Source organism: Phalacrocorax carbo, assembly GCF_963921805.1.
Source record: "Phalacrocorax carbo chromosome 29 unlocalized genomic scaffold, bPhaCar2.1 SUPER_29_unloc_1, whole genome shotgun sequence".
In the NCBI taxonomy this organism is placed as follows: Eukaryota; Metazoa; Chordata; class Aves; order Suliformes; family Phalacrocoracidae; genus Phalacrocorax; species Phalacrocorax carbo.
In genome coordinates, this window is record NW_026990231.1 from 102,762 (window position 1) to 122,886 (window position 20,125).

The 20,125-nt window shown below is 64.8% G+C and overlaps 1 protein-coding gene across 2 annotated transcripts; it reads right to left on the reverse strand.

Moving 5' to 3' along the window:
* Positions 1-332: 332 nt before the first annotated feature.
* On the reverse strand, positions 333-19,622 carry KDM5C (lysine demethylase 5C). Of its 2 annotated transcripts, none has more exons than XM_064439675.1 (27): positions 18,636-19,622; positions 16,853-16,930; positions 16,637-16,759; positions 16,388-16,558; positions 16,172-16,303; positions 15,960-16,083; positions 15,689-15,873; positions 15,441-15,599; positions 14,508-14,627; positions 14,265-14,423; positions 14,000-14,181; positions 12,809-12,971; positions 12,612-12,731; positions 12,173-12,367; positions 11,864-12,045; positions 10,448-10,572; positions 10,206-10,353; positions 9,256-9,352; positions 8,810-9,168; positions 8,224-8,362; positions 7,964-8,143; positions 7,754-7,888; positions 7,115-7,639; positions 6,504-6,561; positions 2,610-2,809; positions 1,373-1,558; positions 333-880 (listed from the first exon to the last, which is right to left on the reverse strand). In XM_064439675.1, exons 1-27 carry the CDS (start codon positions 19,278-19,280, stop codon positions 872-874), a joined length of 4,899 nt encoding a protein of 1,632 aa, XP_064295745.1. In that variant the 5' UTR covers positions 19,281-19,622; the 3' UTR covers positions 333-871. The 2 variants fall into 2 exon arrangements, with proteins under 2 accessions (XP_064295745.1, XP_064295744.1); XM_064439674.1 differs by having other exon boundaries at positions 16,172-16,306.
* Positions 19,623-20,125: the final 503 nt, after the last annotated feature.

Below are 20,125 nucleotides of genomic sequence, written 5' to 3' on the forward strand. Positions count from 1 at the left end.
ACGAAAAGGGGTGTTTCTACCTCAGGGAGGACGGATTTACCTCAGGAAAAGTAAATTTTACCTCACGGGTTTTTACCTCAGGAAAAAGGATTGTTTTTCGCCTCAGGGAGGAGCATTTTACCTCAGAAATGCGGATTTTTAGCTCCGGGGAGCGTGTGGGCTTATCCCTCGGGGGTTGTCTCAACAGACGAGCCAACGGTCCCCGCCTCGCCCCACCTCCGCTCGCCCATTGGCGGAGACCGCGGCCAATAGGGAAGCGCCTCAACGCTCAGCACCCGCCCCCAGCGCATGCGCAGTACAATGTCACGCCCCCCCCGCGCCAATCGCCCAAATACCTTTTAGCCTCCAAAGTTTAATAATAATAAAAAAAATCATAATACAATAAAATAAGGCCCCCCCCGTCCCCACCCCGCTACAAAGAGCCCGAGACAGTTAGTGTCGGCGGGGGGAGGCAGGGGGGCCCCAAATCCACCCCCCCCATCCCCCGTCGTGTCCGTGTCTCTCCCCCCCCCCCCCCGCCCCCCAATCCTATAAAAAACCCGGTGCGGGGAGGGGGGGGCTGGCCCTGCTGTGCTGGTTGGCCCCCCTCCCCAAATTTAGGGGGCGGGGGGGCACCCCCGGACCCCACCTATGTGTGTGGCCCCCCCCTCCCCCGGGGCTTAACGATACAAAAGAAATCAACTCAAATAATTACATCGCGGGGGGGGGGGGGGGGGGGGGGGGAAAGGGGGGGGAGGAGGGGGAGAGGGTCATCCCCCCCAAGTCCGGAGGGGGTAGGGGGGCCCGGGGCAGTTGGGGGGGCCATGCCGGGCCCCCCTCCAGTCCCTCCCCGCTGCCGGCAGTCGCGTCCATCCGAGCTGGGGGCTCCACGTCACGAGTCCTGGGGAGGGGGGCAACAGAGGGGTGTCATGGGGTGCACCCCAAAAACCCACCGGGAGTCCTCCTGTTCCATACACCAGAACCCCTCACCCCATCACACTCCCCGTTCCCAGGACATGGGGGTGTCTCCCCCCCCACCCCGTACCCCATAATTCCCACTTTGCTCCTCCTGGCGCCCCCCTTACCCCATAACCCCGCCCCAGTCCTCCTGGGACACTCCCCCCCAGGACCCCCCCATAACCTGTAACCCCTCCCGGGACCCCCTCACCCCAAAATCCCCCCCCCTTATAAACACCCCCCAGGACCCCCCTCACCCCATAACCCACCTCCACAGAAGGCCACCCAGGACCCCACCTTACCCCAAAATCCCCCCGCTCCCCCCCACCCCCCAACACCCCTACCCCATACCTCCACCCCTTCACAACCCCCCAGGGAGATGGGTCCCTATAACCCCCCCACCCCAAAACATTTGGGGTGTCTGTCTCCCACTCACCCCGGGGGTATGGGGGCCGGGCGGGGGGCTGTCCCGGGGGGTCCCCCCCTCGGGACCCCGACTCCTCTTTGGCTCCAGCTCCTCCTTGGCCAGGGGGGGGAGGTCACCCCGTTCCGCCCGGCGTTTCCGACGTCTTTCGGGGTCCCGGCCGCGGGCGCGAGCCCCCCGCCGCTCCGCCTGCTCCAGCTGGGAGACAGGAGGGACACACACGCGCCCCATCAGTGACACCCCACCCCACCCCCAGAATTTGGGGGTCCCCTGGAGTTCAAGGGAAGGGGGAGTTTGGGGTCCCCAGGGAGGTTTGAGGTGATTTTTCTGGACCCCAGCTTGAGGAAGAGGGTAAGGGGAACACTGCGGGGATGGTTTTGGGGTCCCTGAGGTGATTTTTGGGGTCCCCGGGGTGATGTGAGGGGACCCTACCTTGAGGAGGAGGTGAAATAGGGCAAGGGGAGCAGTGTGGGGATGGTTTTGGGGGTCCCTGAGGTGATTTTGGGGTCCCAGTGAGGTTTTGGGTCCCCCAGGGTGATGGGGGGGGGCCCTGCCTCGAGGAGGAGGTAGAACGGGGCAAGGGGGGCAGCGTGGAGGTGGTTTTGGGGTCCCCAGGGCTGTTTAGGAATGGTCTGGGGGGGGGGGGGGGGGGTGTGTCAATAAGAGACTTCAAGACTGGGGGGTGGGGTGCCCTGGGATCCCGGGGGATGGTTCAGGGCACTTTTGAGGTCCTGGGGTGCTTTGGACAAGTTTGGGGTTCCTGGGGATCCTTTGGAATATTTCTGGGATCTTGGGGAGGCTTTGGGGTAGGATTTGGGGTGGTTCTGGGGTCTCCAGGGTGTTTTGGGATCCTGAGGATTTTCTGGAGAACTTTTGGGGTCCTGGCGAGAGGTTTGGGGGGACTTTAGGTCCCCAGGGTGCCTTGGGGCAGTTTTGGGGTCCTGGGGCTGCTTTGCGGCACTTCTGGGGGCCCAAGGTTGTTTTGAGGATGCTCTGAGGGTCTTGAAGATGTTTTGGAGTGGTTTCTAGGGCCTCAGCAGTGGTTTGGGGCAGTTTTGGGGCCCCCAGGGTAGTTCTGGGGGAGTTCTGTGATCCTCAGGGTGCTCTGGAGAAGTTGCAGGGTCTTGGAGATGTTTTGGAGTTCTGGGGTCCTAGGGAGGGTTTGGGGTGCGGGTGAGGGCTTGGGGGGCAGTTCTGGGTCCCCGTGGGTGGTCGAGGGTGTTTTTGGGGTTCAGGGGTTCCCCCATACCTCAAGAAGGAGGCGGAAGAGAGGGAGGGGGGGCGGGCGGGCGGCCTGCAGCAGCCGCCAGATGCTCTGGGCCTCGTCCAGCGTCACCTCCAGCAGGTCCCCCTCCATCATCAGCTCCTCCAGCCGCCGCCGCGCCCCCTCCGCCAGCTCCAGCACCGGGCCCTGCAGCCGCGGCAGCGCCGCGCTCAGCGCCTCCAGCTCTGCGGGGACACCGCGTCACCGCCACGCCGCGGGGACACCGCGTCACCGCCACGCCGCGGGGACACCACATCACCCGCGGGGACACCGCGTCAACAGGGCACTGTGTCACCCGCAGGAACACGGCATGACCAGGGCACCACGTCATCCGCGGGGACACCGTGTCACCGCCACGCTGCAGGGACACCACATCACCCATGGGGACACTGCGTCAACAGGGCCCCGTGTCACCCGCGGGGACACAGTGTCACCCGCGGGGACACCCCATCACTGCCACACTGCAGGCACACCGCGTCACCTGCAGGGACACCGTGTCAACAGAGCACCGCGTCACCAGGACGCTATGTCACTGCCACACCACAGGAACACCGTGTCACCTGCTGGGACACCATGTCACCGCCACACTGTGGGGACACCGTGTCACCAGGACACTGCCTCACCGCCACGCTGTGGGGACACCACATCAACAGGGCACCGCGTCACTCGCGGGGACACCATGTCACCGCCACGCTGCAGGGACACCGCGTCACTCGTGGGGACACTGTGTCACCAGGACACTGCCTCACCGCCACGCTGCAGGGACACTGTGTCACTCGTGGGGACGCTGCATCAACAGGGCACCGCGTCACGCTGCGGGGACACCGTGTCACCGCCACGCTGCGGGGACACCGTGTCACCAGGACACTGCCTCACCGCCACGCTGCGGGGACACTGTGTCACTCGTGGGGACGCTGCATCAACAGGGCACCGCGTCACGCTGCTGGGACACCATGTCACCGCCACGCTGCGGGGACACCGTGTCACCAGGACACTGCCTCACCGCCACGCTGCGGGGACACTGTGTCACTCGTGGGGACGCTGCATCAACAGGGCACCGCGTCACACTGCTGGGACACCATGTCACCACCACGCTGCGGGGACACTGCATCAACAGGGCACCGCGTCACTCGCGGGGACACCGCGTCACCAAATCCCAGGTGGGAAGGGACCTCAGCGATCATCTAGCCCAACCTTTCTGGGAAGAGCCCAGTCTAGACCAGATGGCCCAGCACCCTGTCCAGACGACTCTTGGCGGTGTCCAACGTGGTCGAGTCAACCACGTCCCTGGGGAGATTATTCCAACGGTGACTGTCCTCAGTGTGAAAAATTTCCCTCTGGTGCCCAATCGGAATCTCCCCAAGAGCAACCTGTGTCCATCCCCCTTGTCCTCTCTATGGGACTCTGTGTAAAAAGGGAGTCTCCACCTTCTTTGTAGCTACCCTTTAAGTGCTGGTACACGGGGATGAGATCCCCTCTGAGCCTCCTTTTCTCAAGGCTGAACAAACCCAGCTCTCCCAGCCCATCCTCGTATGGCAGCTTCCCAGTCCTCTGATCATCCTGGTGGCCCCTCTCTGGGCCCCTTCCAGCCTGTCCCACCCAGTTTGTACAGCGGGGACCAGAACCGGACACAGCGCTCCGGGGTGGCCTGGCCAGCACCGAGCAGAGCGGGATGATGACTTCTTTCTCTCTGCTGGCGATGCCCCTGTTGATGCAGCACTTAAAAAGGTGTTGAATGACGTTGGGCCCGATATCGGTCGCGGGGGAACCCCACTCGTGACAGGGCGCCGATTCCCACCACCACCACCACCGCACAGACCGCTTGTCTAGGCCGTAACGCGTCGATTTCTCCAAGGAGGAGGTTGTGGGGGGACCCGCGGGGACGCCGCATCATCACTGCGTCAACAGGGCACCGCGTCACCCGCGGGGACACCGCGACACCGCCACGGGGACGCCACATCAACAGGGCACCGCGTCACGCTGCGGGGACACCGCGACACCGCCACGCCACGGGGACGCCACATCAACAGGGCACCGCGTCACGCTGCGGGGACACCGCGTCACCGCCACGCCACGGGGACGCCGCGTCACCACTGCACCGCGTCACCCGCGGGGACACCGTGTCACCGACACGCCACGGAGACACCACGTCACCTGTGGAGCCACCGCGTGACCTGCGGGGACACCGTATCAACAGGGCACCATGTCACCACCATGCTGCGGGGACACCACGTCACCCGCAGGGACACCGGGACCCCCTCCCTGGGCACGTATGGGATCCATGGGGTTCCTAACAGGATCCACGCGGAACCCGCCCACTACGCTCCCACGGGATCCACAGGGAGCCCTGGGGCTGCCAACGTGGGAGCCACTGGGTCCCAGCACCATCTGGGATCCACGGTGGGGTGGGGGCGGATCCCTGGAGCCCCATGTTGTCTGAGGGCTCACAAGGGATCCACAGGGGCTCACAAGGGATCCACAGGGGCTCACAAGGGATCCACAGGGGCTCACAAGGGATCCACAGGGGCTCACAAGGGATCCACAGGGAGCCCACAGTGACCCCTGTACTCCTGTGGGATCCACGGGGCTCACGTGGGATCCCTGGAGTCGCCCACAGTGCCCCTTATATTGCCAAGGGCGCTGCTGGATCCCACACTGCCCCCACCCCCGTGCTCACGAGGGATCCGTGGGGTTCACATGGGATCCCCAGAGTCCCACAGTGTCCCCTGTGTTCACAGGGGATCCCTGGGGTTTATATGGGGGAGCCCTAGAGCCTCACAGCATCCTCTACGCTCACATGGGATCTACTGGGCTCACATGGGATCCCCGGAGTCCCACAATGGCCCCTGTACTCACACAGGATCCCCCGTGTCCCCCCAACAGCCCCTGTACTCACATGGGATCCACCGGGCTCACATGGGATGGCTGGAGTCCAACAGTGCCCTCATATAGGATCCACTGGATCCCAGTGTTATGTGGGATCTACGGGGCTCACAGGATCTCTGGAGGCCCACGGTGCCCCCTACACTGACAGGGGAGCCACTGGATCCCACGGTGTCCCCTATGCTCACATAGGATCCATGTGGCTCACATGGGATCCACTTGGTCCCCCGGCATCACGGGGGAATCCATGGGGCTTCCATAGGATCCCTCGAGTCCCACGGTGGCCCCTGTGCTCCCAAAGGATCCACAGGGCTCACACGGGATCCCTGCACATCACCCCTGTACTCACAGGGATCTTCTTGTGAGTCCTATAGATCCATAAGGTCCTACAACAGCCCCTGCACTCCCAGGTGATCCACAGGGCTCGCGCAGGATCCCTAGAACCCCACAGCATCCCTGTGCTCACACGGGATCCATTAGGCTCAACATAGGATCCACTGGGTCCCAGCATCACAGGGGATTAGCAGGGCTCACACAGGCTCCCCTAGACTCCTGCAGCGTCGCCTGCGCTCAGGTGGAATCCATAGGTCCCGCACGGGATCCAGTCGATCCCCATAGCGACTCCCCGTGATCACACTGGATCTACAGGGCTTGCATGGGATCACCAGTGTCCCGCACTGCCCTCTGCACTCATACGAGATCCCCGGAACCCCACGTTGTCCCTGTACTCGCGTGGGATCCTACGCGAACCCTATAGATCCAGGGAGTGCCATGGCACCCCCCGTACTCCCAAGGGATCCACTGGATCTCTCAGCCTCCCCTGTGCCCGCATGGGATCCAGGGGATCCCTCTGCTTCTCCCGTGCTTCCAGGGGACCCCTGGAGCCCCACAGCCTTCCTTGGACTCGCAGGGGGACCTACAGGGCCCACGTGGGATCCAGTGGATCCCCCCCAACCCCTAGGGTCCCACCTCAAAGTCCCCCAAGACCCCACTCACCCGAGGGCAGGGGGCCGTTCTTCTCCGGGCTGGGGGCATCGCCGTTCTCCACCGACACCTGGCGGGAGGGCACGGACGGCATTATGGGGGGGCTCCCCCAGCCCCAAAACTGCCCCACACCCCCAAATACCCACCCTCCACCTCCTCTAGCCCCAACACCCACCCCACAACGACAATACCTTCCCTCCGGCCCCCCCAACACCCACCCCACACCTCCTCCAGCCCCAATACCTTCCCTCCGGCCCCCCCAACACCCACCCCACACCTCCTCCAGCCCCAGTTACCTTCCCTGCAGTGCCCCCAACACCCACCCCACACCTCCTCCAGCCCCAATACCTTCCCTCCGGCCCCCCCAACACCCACCCCACACCTCCTCCAGCCCCAATACCTTCCCTCCGGCCCCCCCAACACCCACCCCACACCTCCTCCAGCCCCAATACCTTCCCTCCGGCCCCCCCCAACACGGACCCCACACCCCCTCCAGCCCCAATACCTTCCCTCCAGCCCCCCCCCAATACCCACCCCACATCTCCAGCCCCAATACCTTCCCTCCAGCCCCCCCAACACCCACCCCACAACCCCAATACCTTCCCTCCAGCCCCAACACCCACCTTCGTCTGCTCGTTGCGGCTGGCCTCCCGCAACGCGCCGGCTCCGTCCCCGTGCAGGCGATGCCGCAGAGCCGCCAACCGCTCCAAAGGCCCGGCTACCTCGGGAGAAGCGAGGAGCTGACGGGCGCGATCCTGCCAAGTGATGGCTCGTTCGGTCAAACACTGCAAAGCTTCGCCCTCCGGCAACCGCACCGGCAACTTCTGCAGAGCCACCAACAGCGCCAAGATGGTTTCCAACCGAGGACGCCGCGATCGTTGGCAAAGGGGGCAAAGAAATTTGGCGTCCCACTCCCACCAAGCCGGAGATGGTTTTTGAGAACCCAAGCGGGGCCAAGCTACGCAAGCACAGTGAAACCAGTCCCGGCAAAGCTGGCACTGCAGCATGCCGGAGCTCGCCGGTTGCCCGCAGACGCATGAAGGTGGTCCGGGACCCGGGAGCGGCGGTGCGGCTTTTTGGGCGTTGGCGTGGCGTAGCCGGAGCATCCCCTCTTTTTCTTTCTGCTCCCCTTCTTTAAACGCCACAATCTGGGGTGGGGGGGGGGTGGGGGGAAGAAAAAAACCAAGAGGGATGTGAGCGTTGGGGGTGGGGGATGAGGGGTGCCCCGCCGGCAGCCCCCCAACCCCAAAACCCCTGCTTACCACGGCGCCGGGGTCGCGGAGATCCTGCGCCGACAACCCCAAGCTCTCGGCGTCCAGTTTGTAAAGCCCCGGCTCCTGCCGCCACTTCAACCGCTTGCTGCTGTCGGAACCGGCGTCGGCGCAAGGACACAGCACCTACAGCGACGTAAAGGGGGTCAAGCGCAGTCCCCTGGACCCCCCCTAGACCCCCGTCACCCCTTTGTCACCCACCTCCAACAAGGTGTAGCAGGAATTTTTCTTCAGGAAGGTACGGGAAGCTTTATCCCGCCAGGAATGAGCCGTGCCGACCTGTACCTCCAGCTGCCGCAGCTCCTCCAACCGCACCGGTAAATCCCGACCCACTGCCACCAGTCCCTCCAGGTCATCCAGGCAGGGGTAGTGGTCGCCGTTCTGGGGGACACACGCACAGAAGTGAAATGGTGGGGTTTAAGAGCCCCCCCCAGGGCAGAAGGGGGGTCCCTGGAGCCCACCTGGATCTCCTCCACGTCGGCGATCCAGGCGCGAGCCTTGGCTAGGGCTTCTTTCAGCGCCTGGATGTTGGGCAGGAGGGCCGGGATGTTCTCTGCTTCTTTAATGATGGCAGCCAGCGTGGCCGGGGGGTGCTTCTGCCTGCGGGGAGGGGGTGAGAACCCAGGCGTCCGGCCACTCTACGTGTGTCCCCCTCCCCCGCCCCAAGAGCCCAGAGACCCCTGTAAACCCAGGTCTGGCCCCCTGCAAGGGTCTGGCCACAGCCTGGCATCCCCCAGGAACAGAGGCAGCCAAACACCAACCCTGTATTCCCTTCCCTGGGGACATGGGGGGCAGCCCCCGGCCCCTTTACCCCTCCCTAGAGACGGGGGGGCAGCCCCTGCCCCCTTTATCCCCCACCTAAAGACAGGGGGGACAGCCCCCAGCCCCTTTATCCCCACCTAGAAATACAGCAGGCAGTCCCCACCCCTTTTATCCCACTCCCTGCGGCCATGGGTCTGACCCTGGCCCCTTTAACCACCCCCAGGGATACCAGGGGATTTGGCCCCCAGCCCCTTTCCCCCCCCCTCCACGGGGTCGCATCCTGACCTGGCCTCCAGGCACATCTGAGCCTTCTCCTCCCAACGCTGAGCGATGGTGAGCAGCTCCTGCAGCTCGGCCATGGCCACGTCGACGGCCGGGCTGGGGGCGACGGTTCGGCCGGCCTGGATGAGACCCCGCATGACTGGGAGGGGGACGCGGGCGCGAGGAGATCGCAGGGTGGCCGTCACCTCCTCCAACCAAGCGGCCTGGGCCAGCTGCCGTTCCAACCGCCGGCTCTCCGGCACCTCCACACCCAGCCGGGCTCCTCGCTCCAGCAACCCCCGCAGAGCCCCTGGCCCCGGGGGGTCCGACTCCAGCGCCGCCCGTGCCTCCGCTTGGAAAGCCTCCACGCGCTCCAGCAACGCCTGGGGTGTGGGGACACAGCGTCAATGACACCGTGTCCCCCACCCCCAAAGGATGTGGGGGGATGTGGAGGGGTCCCCCCGGCTCACCTGGACCTCCCCGATCTGGTGCATGACGCAGGGCAGCTGGTTCATCTGCTCCAGGAAGGCGCGGAGCTCCTCCACCGTCAGCGAGGGTGCTGGTACCCTGCAATCGTGCGGGGGTACGTCATTCCTGGGGTGACCACGGGGATGGGGTGGGGGGCACCGGGGTGGCTGGGACCCGGTGAGGACAGGGGAGGGCAGGGATGGGGACGCAGGGGTGGCCTGGGGTCCATGAGAGGGACAGGACAGGGTCCACAGGGAATGGGACACGGACACAGGAGCGGCTGGGGGCTGCAGGAGATGGGGCAGGGATGCAGGGGACAGGGCAGGGACATGGGAGTGGCCTGGGGGTCCCTAGGGGTGGCTCGGGTTCACTGGGGAAAGAATGGGGGACACCGGGGTGGCTGGGGTCTGTGGGGGACAGGATGGGGACACTGGGGTGGCTGGGGTCTGTGGGGGACGGGACAGGGACAGGACAGGGGACAGAGGGGTGGTTTGGGTTCACTGGGGAGAGAATGGGGGACACAGGGGTGGCTGGGGTCTGTGGGGGACAGGATGGGGCCCACAGGAGAAGGGACAGGGACACAGAGGTGGCTGGGGTCCGTGGGGGATGGGACAGGGACACAAGAGTGGCCTGGGGTCCCTAGGGGAGAGAATGGGGGACAGGAGAGGGATGTGGGGGACAGGATGGGGTCCTAGGGGTGGTTTGGGTTTGTGGGGAAAAGAATGGGGGACATGGGGGTGCCTGGGGTCCACAGGGGACACAACAGGGACATGGGGACAGGGTGGGGTTCATAAGGGTAGCTTGGGTTCACGGGGGACAGGACAGGGACACGGGAGACAGGACAGGGACACAGAAAAGAAGAGACTGGATGGTGACATGGAGCTGCCAGGGACACGGAGGGAAGGCGGGGGACACCGTGGGGGACACGGGGGACACCGTGGGGGACACTCACCCGGTCTCCTGGGAGCTGATGAGCCCCAGAGCCTCGGAGACGCAACGCTCGGCTTGACCCAGGCAGCCCTTGAGCCGATGCAGCAGCTCGTTCTCGGGGAACTTGCGCTCCCGTGCCTCCGACTCCAGCGCCCGCAGCTCCTCCAGCGCTAGCCCGGCACAGGCGGGGAGGGGGAGGTTTCAGGGCTACACCCCAAAACCCCCCAGAGCTCCCCAAACACCCACCCCGGCCCCACAACTCACTTCGCTTGCGGCCGTCCTCGACCTCCAGCGCGATGCGGACCTTGTTGGCCCAGGTGTCGAAGGACTCTGCTCGCACCTTCAGCTTGTGCAGCATGGCCGGCAGCTCGTCCAGCGTGTAGCGGTACCTGGAGGGGGGAAACGGGGGTTTGGGGGGGTCCACCGCCCTCCCACAGGGCTTGGGGTGTCGTTGGGAGCCCCTGGTTGTGCCCACGGTCCACCCCCGGGGTATGGCAGAGGCAAACAGGACCCCCAAACCGTACCCACGTTCCCCTCACAGGGCATGGCGGGGCTGCTGGGGTACCCCAAGTTTCCCCCCTATTGGCATGAGGGGGCAATCAGACACCCAAAATCTACCCACATCCCCGCCCAGGGGCGCACCGATGCCTACAGCACCCCCAAACCCTACCCACTGCACCCCCAAACCCTACCCACATCCCTCCCAGGGGCACACCGAAGCCTACAGCACCCCCAAACCCTACCCACTGCACCCCCAAACCCTACCCACATCCCTCCCAGGGGCACACCGAAGCCTACAGCACCCCCAAACCCTACCCACTGCACCCCCAAACCCTACCCACATCCCTCCCAGGGGCACACCGAAGCCTACAGCACCCCCAAACCCTACCCACTGCACCCCCAAACCCTACCCACATCCCTCCCAGGGGCACACCGAAGCCTACAGCACCCCCAAACCCTACCCACTGCACCCCCAAACCCTACCCACTGCACCCCCAAACCCTACCCACATCCCTCCCAGGGGCACACCGAAGCCTACAGCACCCCCAAACCCTACCCACTGCACCCCCAAACCCTACCCACTGCACCCCCAAACCCTACCCACATCCCTCCCAGGGGCACACCGAAGCCTAGAGCACCCCCAAACCCTAACCACATCCCTCCCAGGGGCACACCGAAGCCTACAGCACCCCCAAACCCTACCCACTGCACCCCCAAACCCTACCCACATCCCTCCCAGGGGCACACTGAAGCCTACAGCACCCCCAAACCCTACCCACTGCACCCCCAGGGGCACACCGAAGCCTACAGCACCCCCAAACCCTAACCACTGCACCCCCAAACCCTACCACATCCCTCCCAGGGGCACACCGAAGCCTACAGCACCCCCAAACCCTACCCACATCCCTCCCAGGGGCACACCAAAGCCTACAGCACCCCCAAACCCTACCCACTGCACCCCCAAACCCTACCCACATTCCCCTCAGGGATCACCAAGACCTGCAGCACGACAAAACCCTAACCACAGCACCTTCAAACCATTGCCACATCCCTCCCAGGGGCACACCAAGGGCCTCAGCTCCTCCAAACCCTACCCACAGGCCCACCAAGTCCCACAGCACCCCAAGACTGTGCTTATGCGTGTCCCCCGCAAGTCGCAGGGGATCCCCCACCCCCTACCTGAGGTACTGCTTGCTGCGGGGGCACTTGCAGAGATCGTCCATGTGGTAGAGGCAGACGAGGCACTGGGGACAGTCGTAACAAGCCAGCGCCGAGAGGAAACACGTCGTCTTGCATTTATCGCACTGCCGCTCGTCGTCCGGCAACAGCTCGAAAGCCTCCCGCTCCGCCTCCGTAATACCCTGGGAGGGGGCGGGGGGTGGGGGTGGGGGACAGGACACGACAGCCGTAAAACACAATCAGCCCCACCGCGACACACCCCGCACCCTCCTTCCCCCAAATTTAGGGGTTCCCCCGGTGTTTCCCCACCTTTTCCAACAGCGCTTTGCGGAGTTTACGCTCCTCCTGCACCAGCACGAACATCTCTTTGTGAACGGCGGCCGCCAAGTTGAGGTCCAGCTTTTCGGGGCAAGCCGCCATCTTACAGATGAGTTCCTCGTGGGAGAAGACGCAGTAACGTCGCAGACGGCGGTAGTGCTCGATGCACTGCCTGCCGGCAGGCAGCTACAGGCAACGCCAGGCGTTAGGGCGGACCCCCAAACTTCAGGAGACCCCCTCAGTACCCCAAAACACATCCCCAAACACAGCCGGGCATCCCCCAGCTTGAAGCGCGGCGGCGGACCCCCAGAATCCCAGCTCAACGCTCGGAGCATCCTCCCCGCCGCGAGGGAGAGCCAGCTCAAATTTGGGGTTCTCTCCCCACATTTTGGGGTTCACCCCCAGGTTTTTGGGGGTGCGGGGGGCTCACCCAGTCGGCAGTGCAGAAGTTGACGGCTTCGGCGAAGTTGTAACCCTGGTTGAACCCGCTGTGGTACGCCCGGGGGAAGGTGATGACGAACTCGCCGGCGCACTGGTTGGTCCGTACAACCTAAAAAGGGGACTAAATTCAGGGTGGGAGAGGGGTAAAGAGTTTTGGGGGGCGCCGAGGGGAACCCCGATACTCACGGGGACACCGTGGGCCATGAGGGTGTTGGGGTTCATGAGGGTGACGAGTTGGTGGAGAAGGTCGGGCTGGCTCTCGAAAAGCTCCGGCGTCAGCTTCTTCATCACCTCTTCCAGGTGCTCCGCCGCGAAGGAGGGAACCCCGTACCACGTCTTGGGCTCGCCCCTGGGGGGTACGGGGGTCAGGGGAACCCCAAAACCTCTCCTCCCACCCTGTACTATGGCTTAGGGTCACCCCAAAACTTCCTCCCACCCCAAACCAGGGCTTGGGCTTACCCCTGGGGGAGGAGCACCCCAAAAACCTTCCTCCCACCCGATACCAAGGCTTGGGCTCACCCCTGGGGAACAAGCACCCCAAAAACCCTCCTTCCACCCCAAACCAGGGCTTGGGCTCACCCCTGGAGGGAATAGGGATGGGGCACCCCAAAAACCTTCCACCCCATACCAGGGCTTGGGCTCACCCGTGGCGGGAACAGGGGGAAGGGCGCCCCAAAAGTCCTCCTCCCACCCCATTCCACACCTTGGGGTCAGCCCTAGGGGGTCATGGCACCCTAAAAACTTCCTCTCACCCCATAACCCATCTTGGGCTCTCCCTGGGGTGGGGAACATGCTCATGGGCACCCCAAAAACCCTCCTCTCACCCCATAATCCATCTTGGGCTTGCCCATAGGGGCTCACAGCACCCCAAAACCCTTCTCCCACCCCATAACCCATCGTGGGCTCACCCTGGGGTGGGGGACATGCTCATGGGCACCCCAAAAACCCTCCTCTCACCCCATAACCCATCGTGGGCTCACCCTGGGGTGGGGGACATGCTCATGGGCACCCCAAAAACCCTCCTCTCACCCCATAACCCATCTTGGGCTCACCCTGGGGTGGGGGACATGCTCATGGGCACCCCAGAAACCCTCCTCTCACCCCATAACCCATCTTGGGCTCACCCTGGGGTGGGGGACATGCTCATGGGCACCCCAGAAACCCTCCTCTCACCCCATAACCCATCTTGGGCTCACCCTGGGGTGGGGGACATGCTCATGGGCACCCCAAAAACCCTCCTCTCACCCCATAACCCATCTTGGGCTCACCCTGGGGTGGGGGACATGCTCATGGGCACCCCAAAAACCCTCCTCCCACCCCTTGCCATGTCCCAGGACCACCCGTCACCACCCAAACACCCCGCCCTGAGCCCCCCACCAGTGGAGGTAGTTGATGGAGTAGCTCCAGTGGTCCTCGATGTGCCAGCAGAAGGCAGAGAAGACCATCCCCACGTAGAGCCAGGGCACCTTCATCCCCGAAATGTCGGCGTTGATGTGGCACAGCACCGACTGCTTCAACACCGGCATCACGTTCAGGTTCCAACCGCTGCCGGCGTACTCCTACGGGGGACGGAAGTACAGCGTCACCCCGCCACGGGTGACGGCGACACCCCTACGGGGGTGGGGACGGGGGTCTCCCACACCTCCTCCTCCGGCGAGAGCTTCCTTTTGCCGTCGCTGATGGGGAAACCGCTGCCGAACTCCTTGGAGTGGATATCGGCGCCGTACTCCACCGTCACGTCCTCCTCGATGCTGTTCACCAGCCGCCAAAATTCCTTCTCCACCAGCTCCGTGGGGACCATCTATAGGGAAAGGTGGGGGGGGGACATTAGGGGGTTGGTGGGGGGGCTCATGGGGGTCCCCTGAGGGGTCCTGGGGGTACTCACATGGACGGGCATGTTGAAATAGTCGGCTTTGAAGGAGTCGGCCATCTCCCCGAAGCTCTGCAAGGTGTATTCCCGCGTCGCCTGCTCAAAGCCGAAAGCCTCGGGCGGTCGCTTGCATTCCTGGGGGAGAGGGATGAAGGGGGTCAGGATGGGGGTCCCCAGCCCCACAGATGGGATAAAACATCGAGTCGGGGGTCCCCAGCCCGACAAACATGATATGGGGGTCCCTAACCTCACAGACAGGGGTCCCCAGCCTCGCAGACAGGCTGGGACATGAGGTAGGAGGTTGGTGGGGGGCATGCCCTGCCCCACAGATGGGATAAAACATCAAGTCAGGGGTCCCCAGCCCCACAGACATGATACGGGGGTCCCTAACCTCATAGATGGGGGTCCCCAGCCCCACAGATGGGATAAAACATCGAGTCAGGGGTCCCCAGCCCCACAGATATGACACAGGGGCCCCTAACTTCACAGACGGGGGTCCCCAGCCCCACATACACAACACAGGGGTCCCTAACCTCACAGACGGGGGTCCCCAGCCCCACATACACAACACAGGGGTCCCTAACCTCACAGACGGGGGTCCCCAGCCCCACATACACAACACAGGGGTCCCTAACCCCGCAGACAGGCTGGGACATGAGGTAGGAGGTTGGTGGGGGGGTGTCCCCAGCCCCACAGATAAAATAAGATGTTGGCTCGGGGGTCCCTCAGCCCCACAGGCACAACACAGGGGTCTCTAACCCCACAGACAAGGGTCCCCAGCCCCACAGACAGGACTGGATGCAATTCGGGGGTCCCAAGCCCCTCAGAGAGGATGGGCCATTACTTGGGGGTCTCTAACCCCCTAGACAAGACGCAAGACACGGGCGTTCAGGGCATGACGCGGGTGTTGGGGGGTCCCCATGTCGTTCCCCCCCCGGCCGTCCTCACCGCCATGACGCATTTGGGGCAGCGCCAAATGCCCTTGGGGATTTCGGGCAGGGGCGGGAGGAGGCAGAAGATGTGGTAGTTGTCGTCGCAGCCGTCGCAGAGGAGCAGCTTGTCGTCCTCATCCCCCCGCGAGCAGATCCGGCAGATGTAGGAATCAACCTGGAGCGAGGAAGAAGAGGCTGAGGCCGGGGGGGGTCTCTGCCCCACGGCGTCGCGCATCACCCTGCCCCACAGCACGGGGTACTTACGAATTGGCTGTTGCTGTGGCTGCGGCGCAGGCGCATGGTCATTTTGGTGCAGGGCTCCGGGCTGTGCCGCAGCTCCTCCTTCCCCTCCAGGTAAGCGCGGGGAGACGCCGGCTCCACCTTGGCTTCGGATACCGCCGGTTCCTCCTTCACCACCACCGTGGGGGGACACTCGGGACCATCTTTATCTGTGGGGTGAAGAATTGGGGGAGGGGGTCACAGCTTCCCCCCCGTACCCCTCAAATCACCGTGGGGGGGGGTTCCCCCCCCATACCTTTCTTACGCAAGGTCTTGTCTTTGGCCACCAGCCCCAACCCCAACATTTTGGGGCCGGCCCCGTAGATCTGCAGCTTTTTCAGCTCCGGGTTTTTCTCGATGTCTTCCTCTGTCGGCTCCGGCTGCGGGATGGCAGAGTCACAGCGGGGGGTGGGGATCCCCTAAAAATGGTGGGGTGGGGTGTAGGGTTGTTATTTTGGGGGCGCTCACCTCCTGCTGCAGGCGTTTAGCCCGACGGCCGTAGCTGTTGAACTTGGAAGGCTGGACGGACTGGCGCAGCGGGATGCTGTGGGGTTTGTACTCCCGGTCCTTCTCCTCGCTCTCAAAGGGCCGCGTGTTGCACTGCTGAAGGGAAGAGACCCTCAGCGTGGTGGTGGGGCACCCCGTTACACCCCCTTTTTCTCCTAAATCACCCCGTTTTCTCACCACCAGGTTGGCTCCCGACTGGTACATCTCATAGGGGTAGATGATGCGCTCGTAGTGGGCGCGCAGGAGCGAGCCGATGTTTTTCCCCGAGGGGTACGCGAGGCGTTGGGCCACCCGAGCCCACCGCCGGTCCTTGCAAATGGCCTCGTACCCCCCTTCCTCCATCACCACCTTCAGAAAAGGGACACACATGAAGCACCCCCAAACCCGTTGCACCCCCACCCCCACCGGTGCCCCCCTCCCCCTGACCTTGCTGAGGCTGTAGAGGTCGAGGATGCGTCGCTCAACGTTGGGGATCTTCAGCGAGGAACCCTGGATTTCCCAAAACTTGGCGATCTGGTCCAGGTAGTTTAGCTTCACCCGGGTCTGCGCCTGCAGGGGGGGGTGGGTGTCTGTAACCCCTCTGTGCACCCCAAAATCAAGCTGGGGAAGGAGGGGAAAAGGGGGCCCCCCCCCTCCCCTTACCTCCAGCTCGTTGAGCCGCTGGATGCGGGGTGTAAACCTGAAGTTGTCCACCTCCACGGCGAAGGGGGGCTGCCAGTCCTGGGGAGACAGGATGGGGGTGCAGTTAGCAGTGATGGCCCCCCACTCCTACACAGGCAGAGCAGCCCCAAGGCCTCCACAGGGGAAGGAAGGGGGGAATATGGCCATGTGCACCCCAAACTGAGGTGGGAGGGTACCCCGGAGGCATACCCCCCATATCATGGGGGATGGCCCCACAGCATGCACCCCATATTTGGGGTGGGACGGGTGGGGGGGGGCCCACGCAGGGAACCAGTGACGCCAGCGCGGCCGGGCCCGGCCCTCCCCGGAAGCCCTTCTCCACCCCGCCAAGCTGGGGGGACCGGATCAGCCTGTCCCACCCCCAAAAAAGGGAGTCAGGGGCCCCCCAAACCGGGAAAGCGGACAAAGGGACCTCCTTCAGCGGGGACACGACGCGGCCAACCCCCCCCTCAAAACAGGAAACAAGCCGTGAAGGAGGGGCGGCAAGCAGAAGCGAGGTTGGCGGGGATGGGGGGGTTTCAGCCCCCTACTTGCCCCCCCCCTTTCCAGGGGACCCCCTCTCAAGGGGCGCTGCCTGACCTGGGGACCCCCCTGGCTCTGGCTGGGCTCCCCCCCGCCGCTCGCCAGACAAAGGCTCGGCGGTGGCAGCCATATTGGCCGTGTCACTGTTGTTGTTGTGAGGGCTGGCGTGGGGGGGGGACGACACACACGCACGCACACACCCCCTCCCCAAGGATCCCCACCTCCCCATTCTCAAAGGGGGGGATGGGGGGGGCTACCCCAAATTCTTTAGGGTCAGTTCCCCCCCAACCAGCACAAGGCGGGTGGGCAAGAGGCCTTGCCGGGGGCGGGAGGGGGAAACAGGGGGCCCCTGCCCCCACACCAGGGATTGGACCCCAAAATCCAGGCCCAACGGGGACCCCCCAGGCCCACGGGCACCCCCGAGGCCCGGGGGGATGGTATTTACGCCCCCCCGGCCTAAGCATATACCCTCAGACCCACTGTGGGTGTATTTACCCCCCCCCCAGCCAAGTAGGTGCAAACCCCCATAGCTCAGGTATCTACCCCAAAAGGGGGGGTACTTAGTCACCCGCCCCAAGTTCTTTACCCCCCCCCTCAGGTGGGTTTTCACACCCCCCCACACCACCACAAAGCAGCTTTGGGGGGTATTTTCCCACCTTGAGTGGGCATTTTACACCCAGGAGGCAGCAGGCGCGTGGGGTATTTAACTGGGGGCGGGGACGATGACATTAGACCCCCAGAGAGGCAACTAACCCCCCTAAATGGGAAAGTACCCCCCCAGGGGGGAATTTACCCCCCTAAATGAGAAAATACCCCCAGCCAGTGAGGCTATTAAGCCGCCTAAGCGGGAATATAGCCCCATGGGGAGGGCACTTGCACTCCTAACTGGTAAGATACCCCCATGGGGAGGGCACTCGCACCCCTGAATAAAAAGATACCGCGAGCCAGAGTAAGCAATTAATTTCCCTAAATGGGAAGATACCCCCCGGTGGGGGGCAATTCCCCCCCTAAATGGGACATTACCCCCACCGAGGTGGGGGGGGGGAGGCAACTAACCCCCTTAAATCGGACGTTACGCCCACAGGGGGGGCAACTAACCCCCCCTACCCCATAGCAAACCCCCACGCCGAGAGGCTGGGACCTCCAGCTGCAGGGGGCCCCCCCCGCCCCAAACCCACCCAGCAGTCCCCTCCCCGGGGCCGAAGCCCCCCCCCATACTCACAGCAGGGGGTCGGATCTTGCAGATGCCGCTTTTCTCGGCGATGGGGCGGATCTTGGCGATGTAACCCAGGGGGTCGCTGAATTCGGCCCAGCTGGGCTCGAAGACGGGGCATTCGGGAGGGGGTAAAAAGTCCTCGGGGGGCTCCAGTTCACCGGCCACCGATAACCAAGGCGTCCCCCACTCGCCCCGCTGCTCCCCACCGGTGGGGGGACCCCGAGGGGCTTCTCCCCCGCTTCGGGGACCCCCAAAGGGTCTCCGGACCTTGTCCTCAGGGCCTGGGCGATCCCCACTTCGGGCCCCCCGTTCCTCGGGCGTCTTACGGGGACTTCGCTCCTCACCCGGGGGTCGCCCACCAGGTCCTTTACCGGTTCCCCCGCCTTTACCCCGCGGCTCTCCAACGGTTTTGGGGGGACGCGGGGTCGCCGCGACCCTCTCCTCCCCCGCGGCTTTAATGGGGGCCGTAACCGACCGGGAGGGAACCGCGTCTCCGGTGGGCTCCATAGCTCCCCAATCGCCACCCCGACCCCGCCTGGCCTCCTCATCCCCCTCGGGCGGTGGTGGGGTGCCCCAAGGCGGGGACCCACCCGGGGCGGGCACCCACTCGGCCCAACCGCCCCCTCCGCGTTGCTGCTCCCCCTCTTCCATCCTCTCCACCGAGGGGGGGGGGGTTCCCTCGCTTCCCCGCGGGGGACCCCCTCAGGGGGCCATGGAGGCCCCCAACGCCCCCTCACAAGCCCCCGGGCCGCCCCCTCACAGGCCCCGGGCCGCCCCCCCCCCCCAAGCCCCGGGGAAAGGGGGGGGACGAGAGCGCCCGGGTGCCTCCGCCGACCTGTTCCACCGGTTCACCCCGGCCCCACCGACGCCTAGCCGCGGTAAACGGCCCCCACCGGCCCCGCAATCCGCCCGCCTCAAGCCCGAGGCCTGCCCGGTCCCCCCAGCCGGGCCGCCGCCGCCATCTTGGATTCCCTCCTCCTCTCGCTCCCCCCCCCCCCGCCCCGCGCGCCCGCACACACTGCGCAGACGCGAGCGCGCACGCCGTCCTCCGGGCGGTGCTACGTCTCCTCTCACGGAACGGTCTCCTTCCGCCGCGGAAGAAGGAGAGCGCTGAGCGCGGCGACATCACCACAACCGGCTGCGAGGGCTCGCAGATAGGTGAAGGGGGGAACTCCTCCGACACGCCCGCCATGGCGGCTTGGCCGGTGGGAGACGGTGTGGCCGGAGGAGCGACAGGAAAATAGTCCTCAGGCTCCGCCCCCCTCCCCGCGGCGGAGGGATTCTCGCCGCCGACTGCGCCTCCGCGGTTGGGTCAGCGGAGGAGCCGGAGCTTCTTGTGCACGTTTAAAGGGGCGCAGCGCGCATGCGCCGCACAGCCGCCCGCGGGGTGGAGGGGCGGGGAGGGGGCGGAGCCACTGCGAGCACCGCCCCAAAGGGGCGGGATTTCGAAGCGCTCCGACCCCGCCCCCCTCCTCGCCCCTACACCCCCAGGGTCC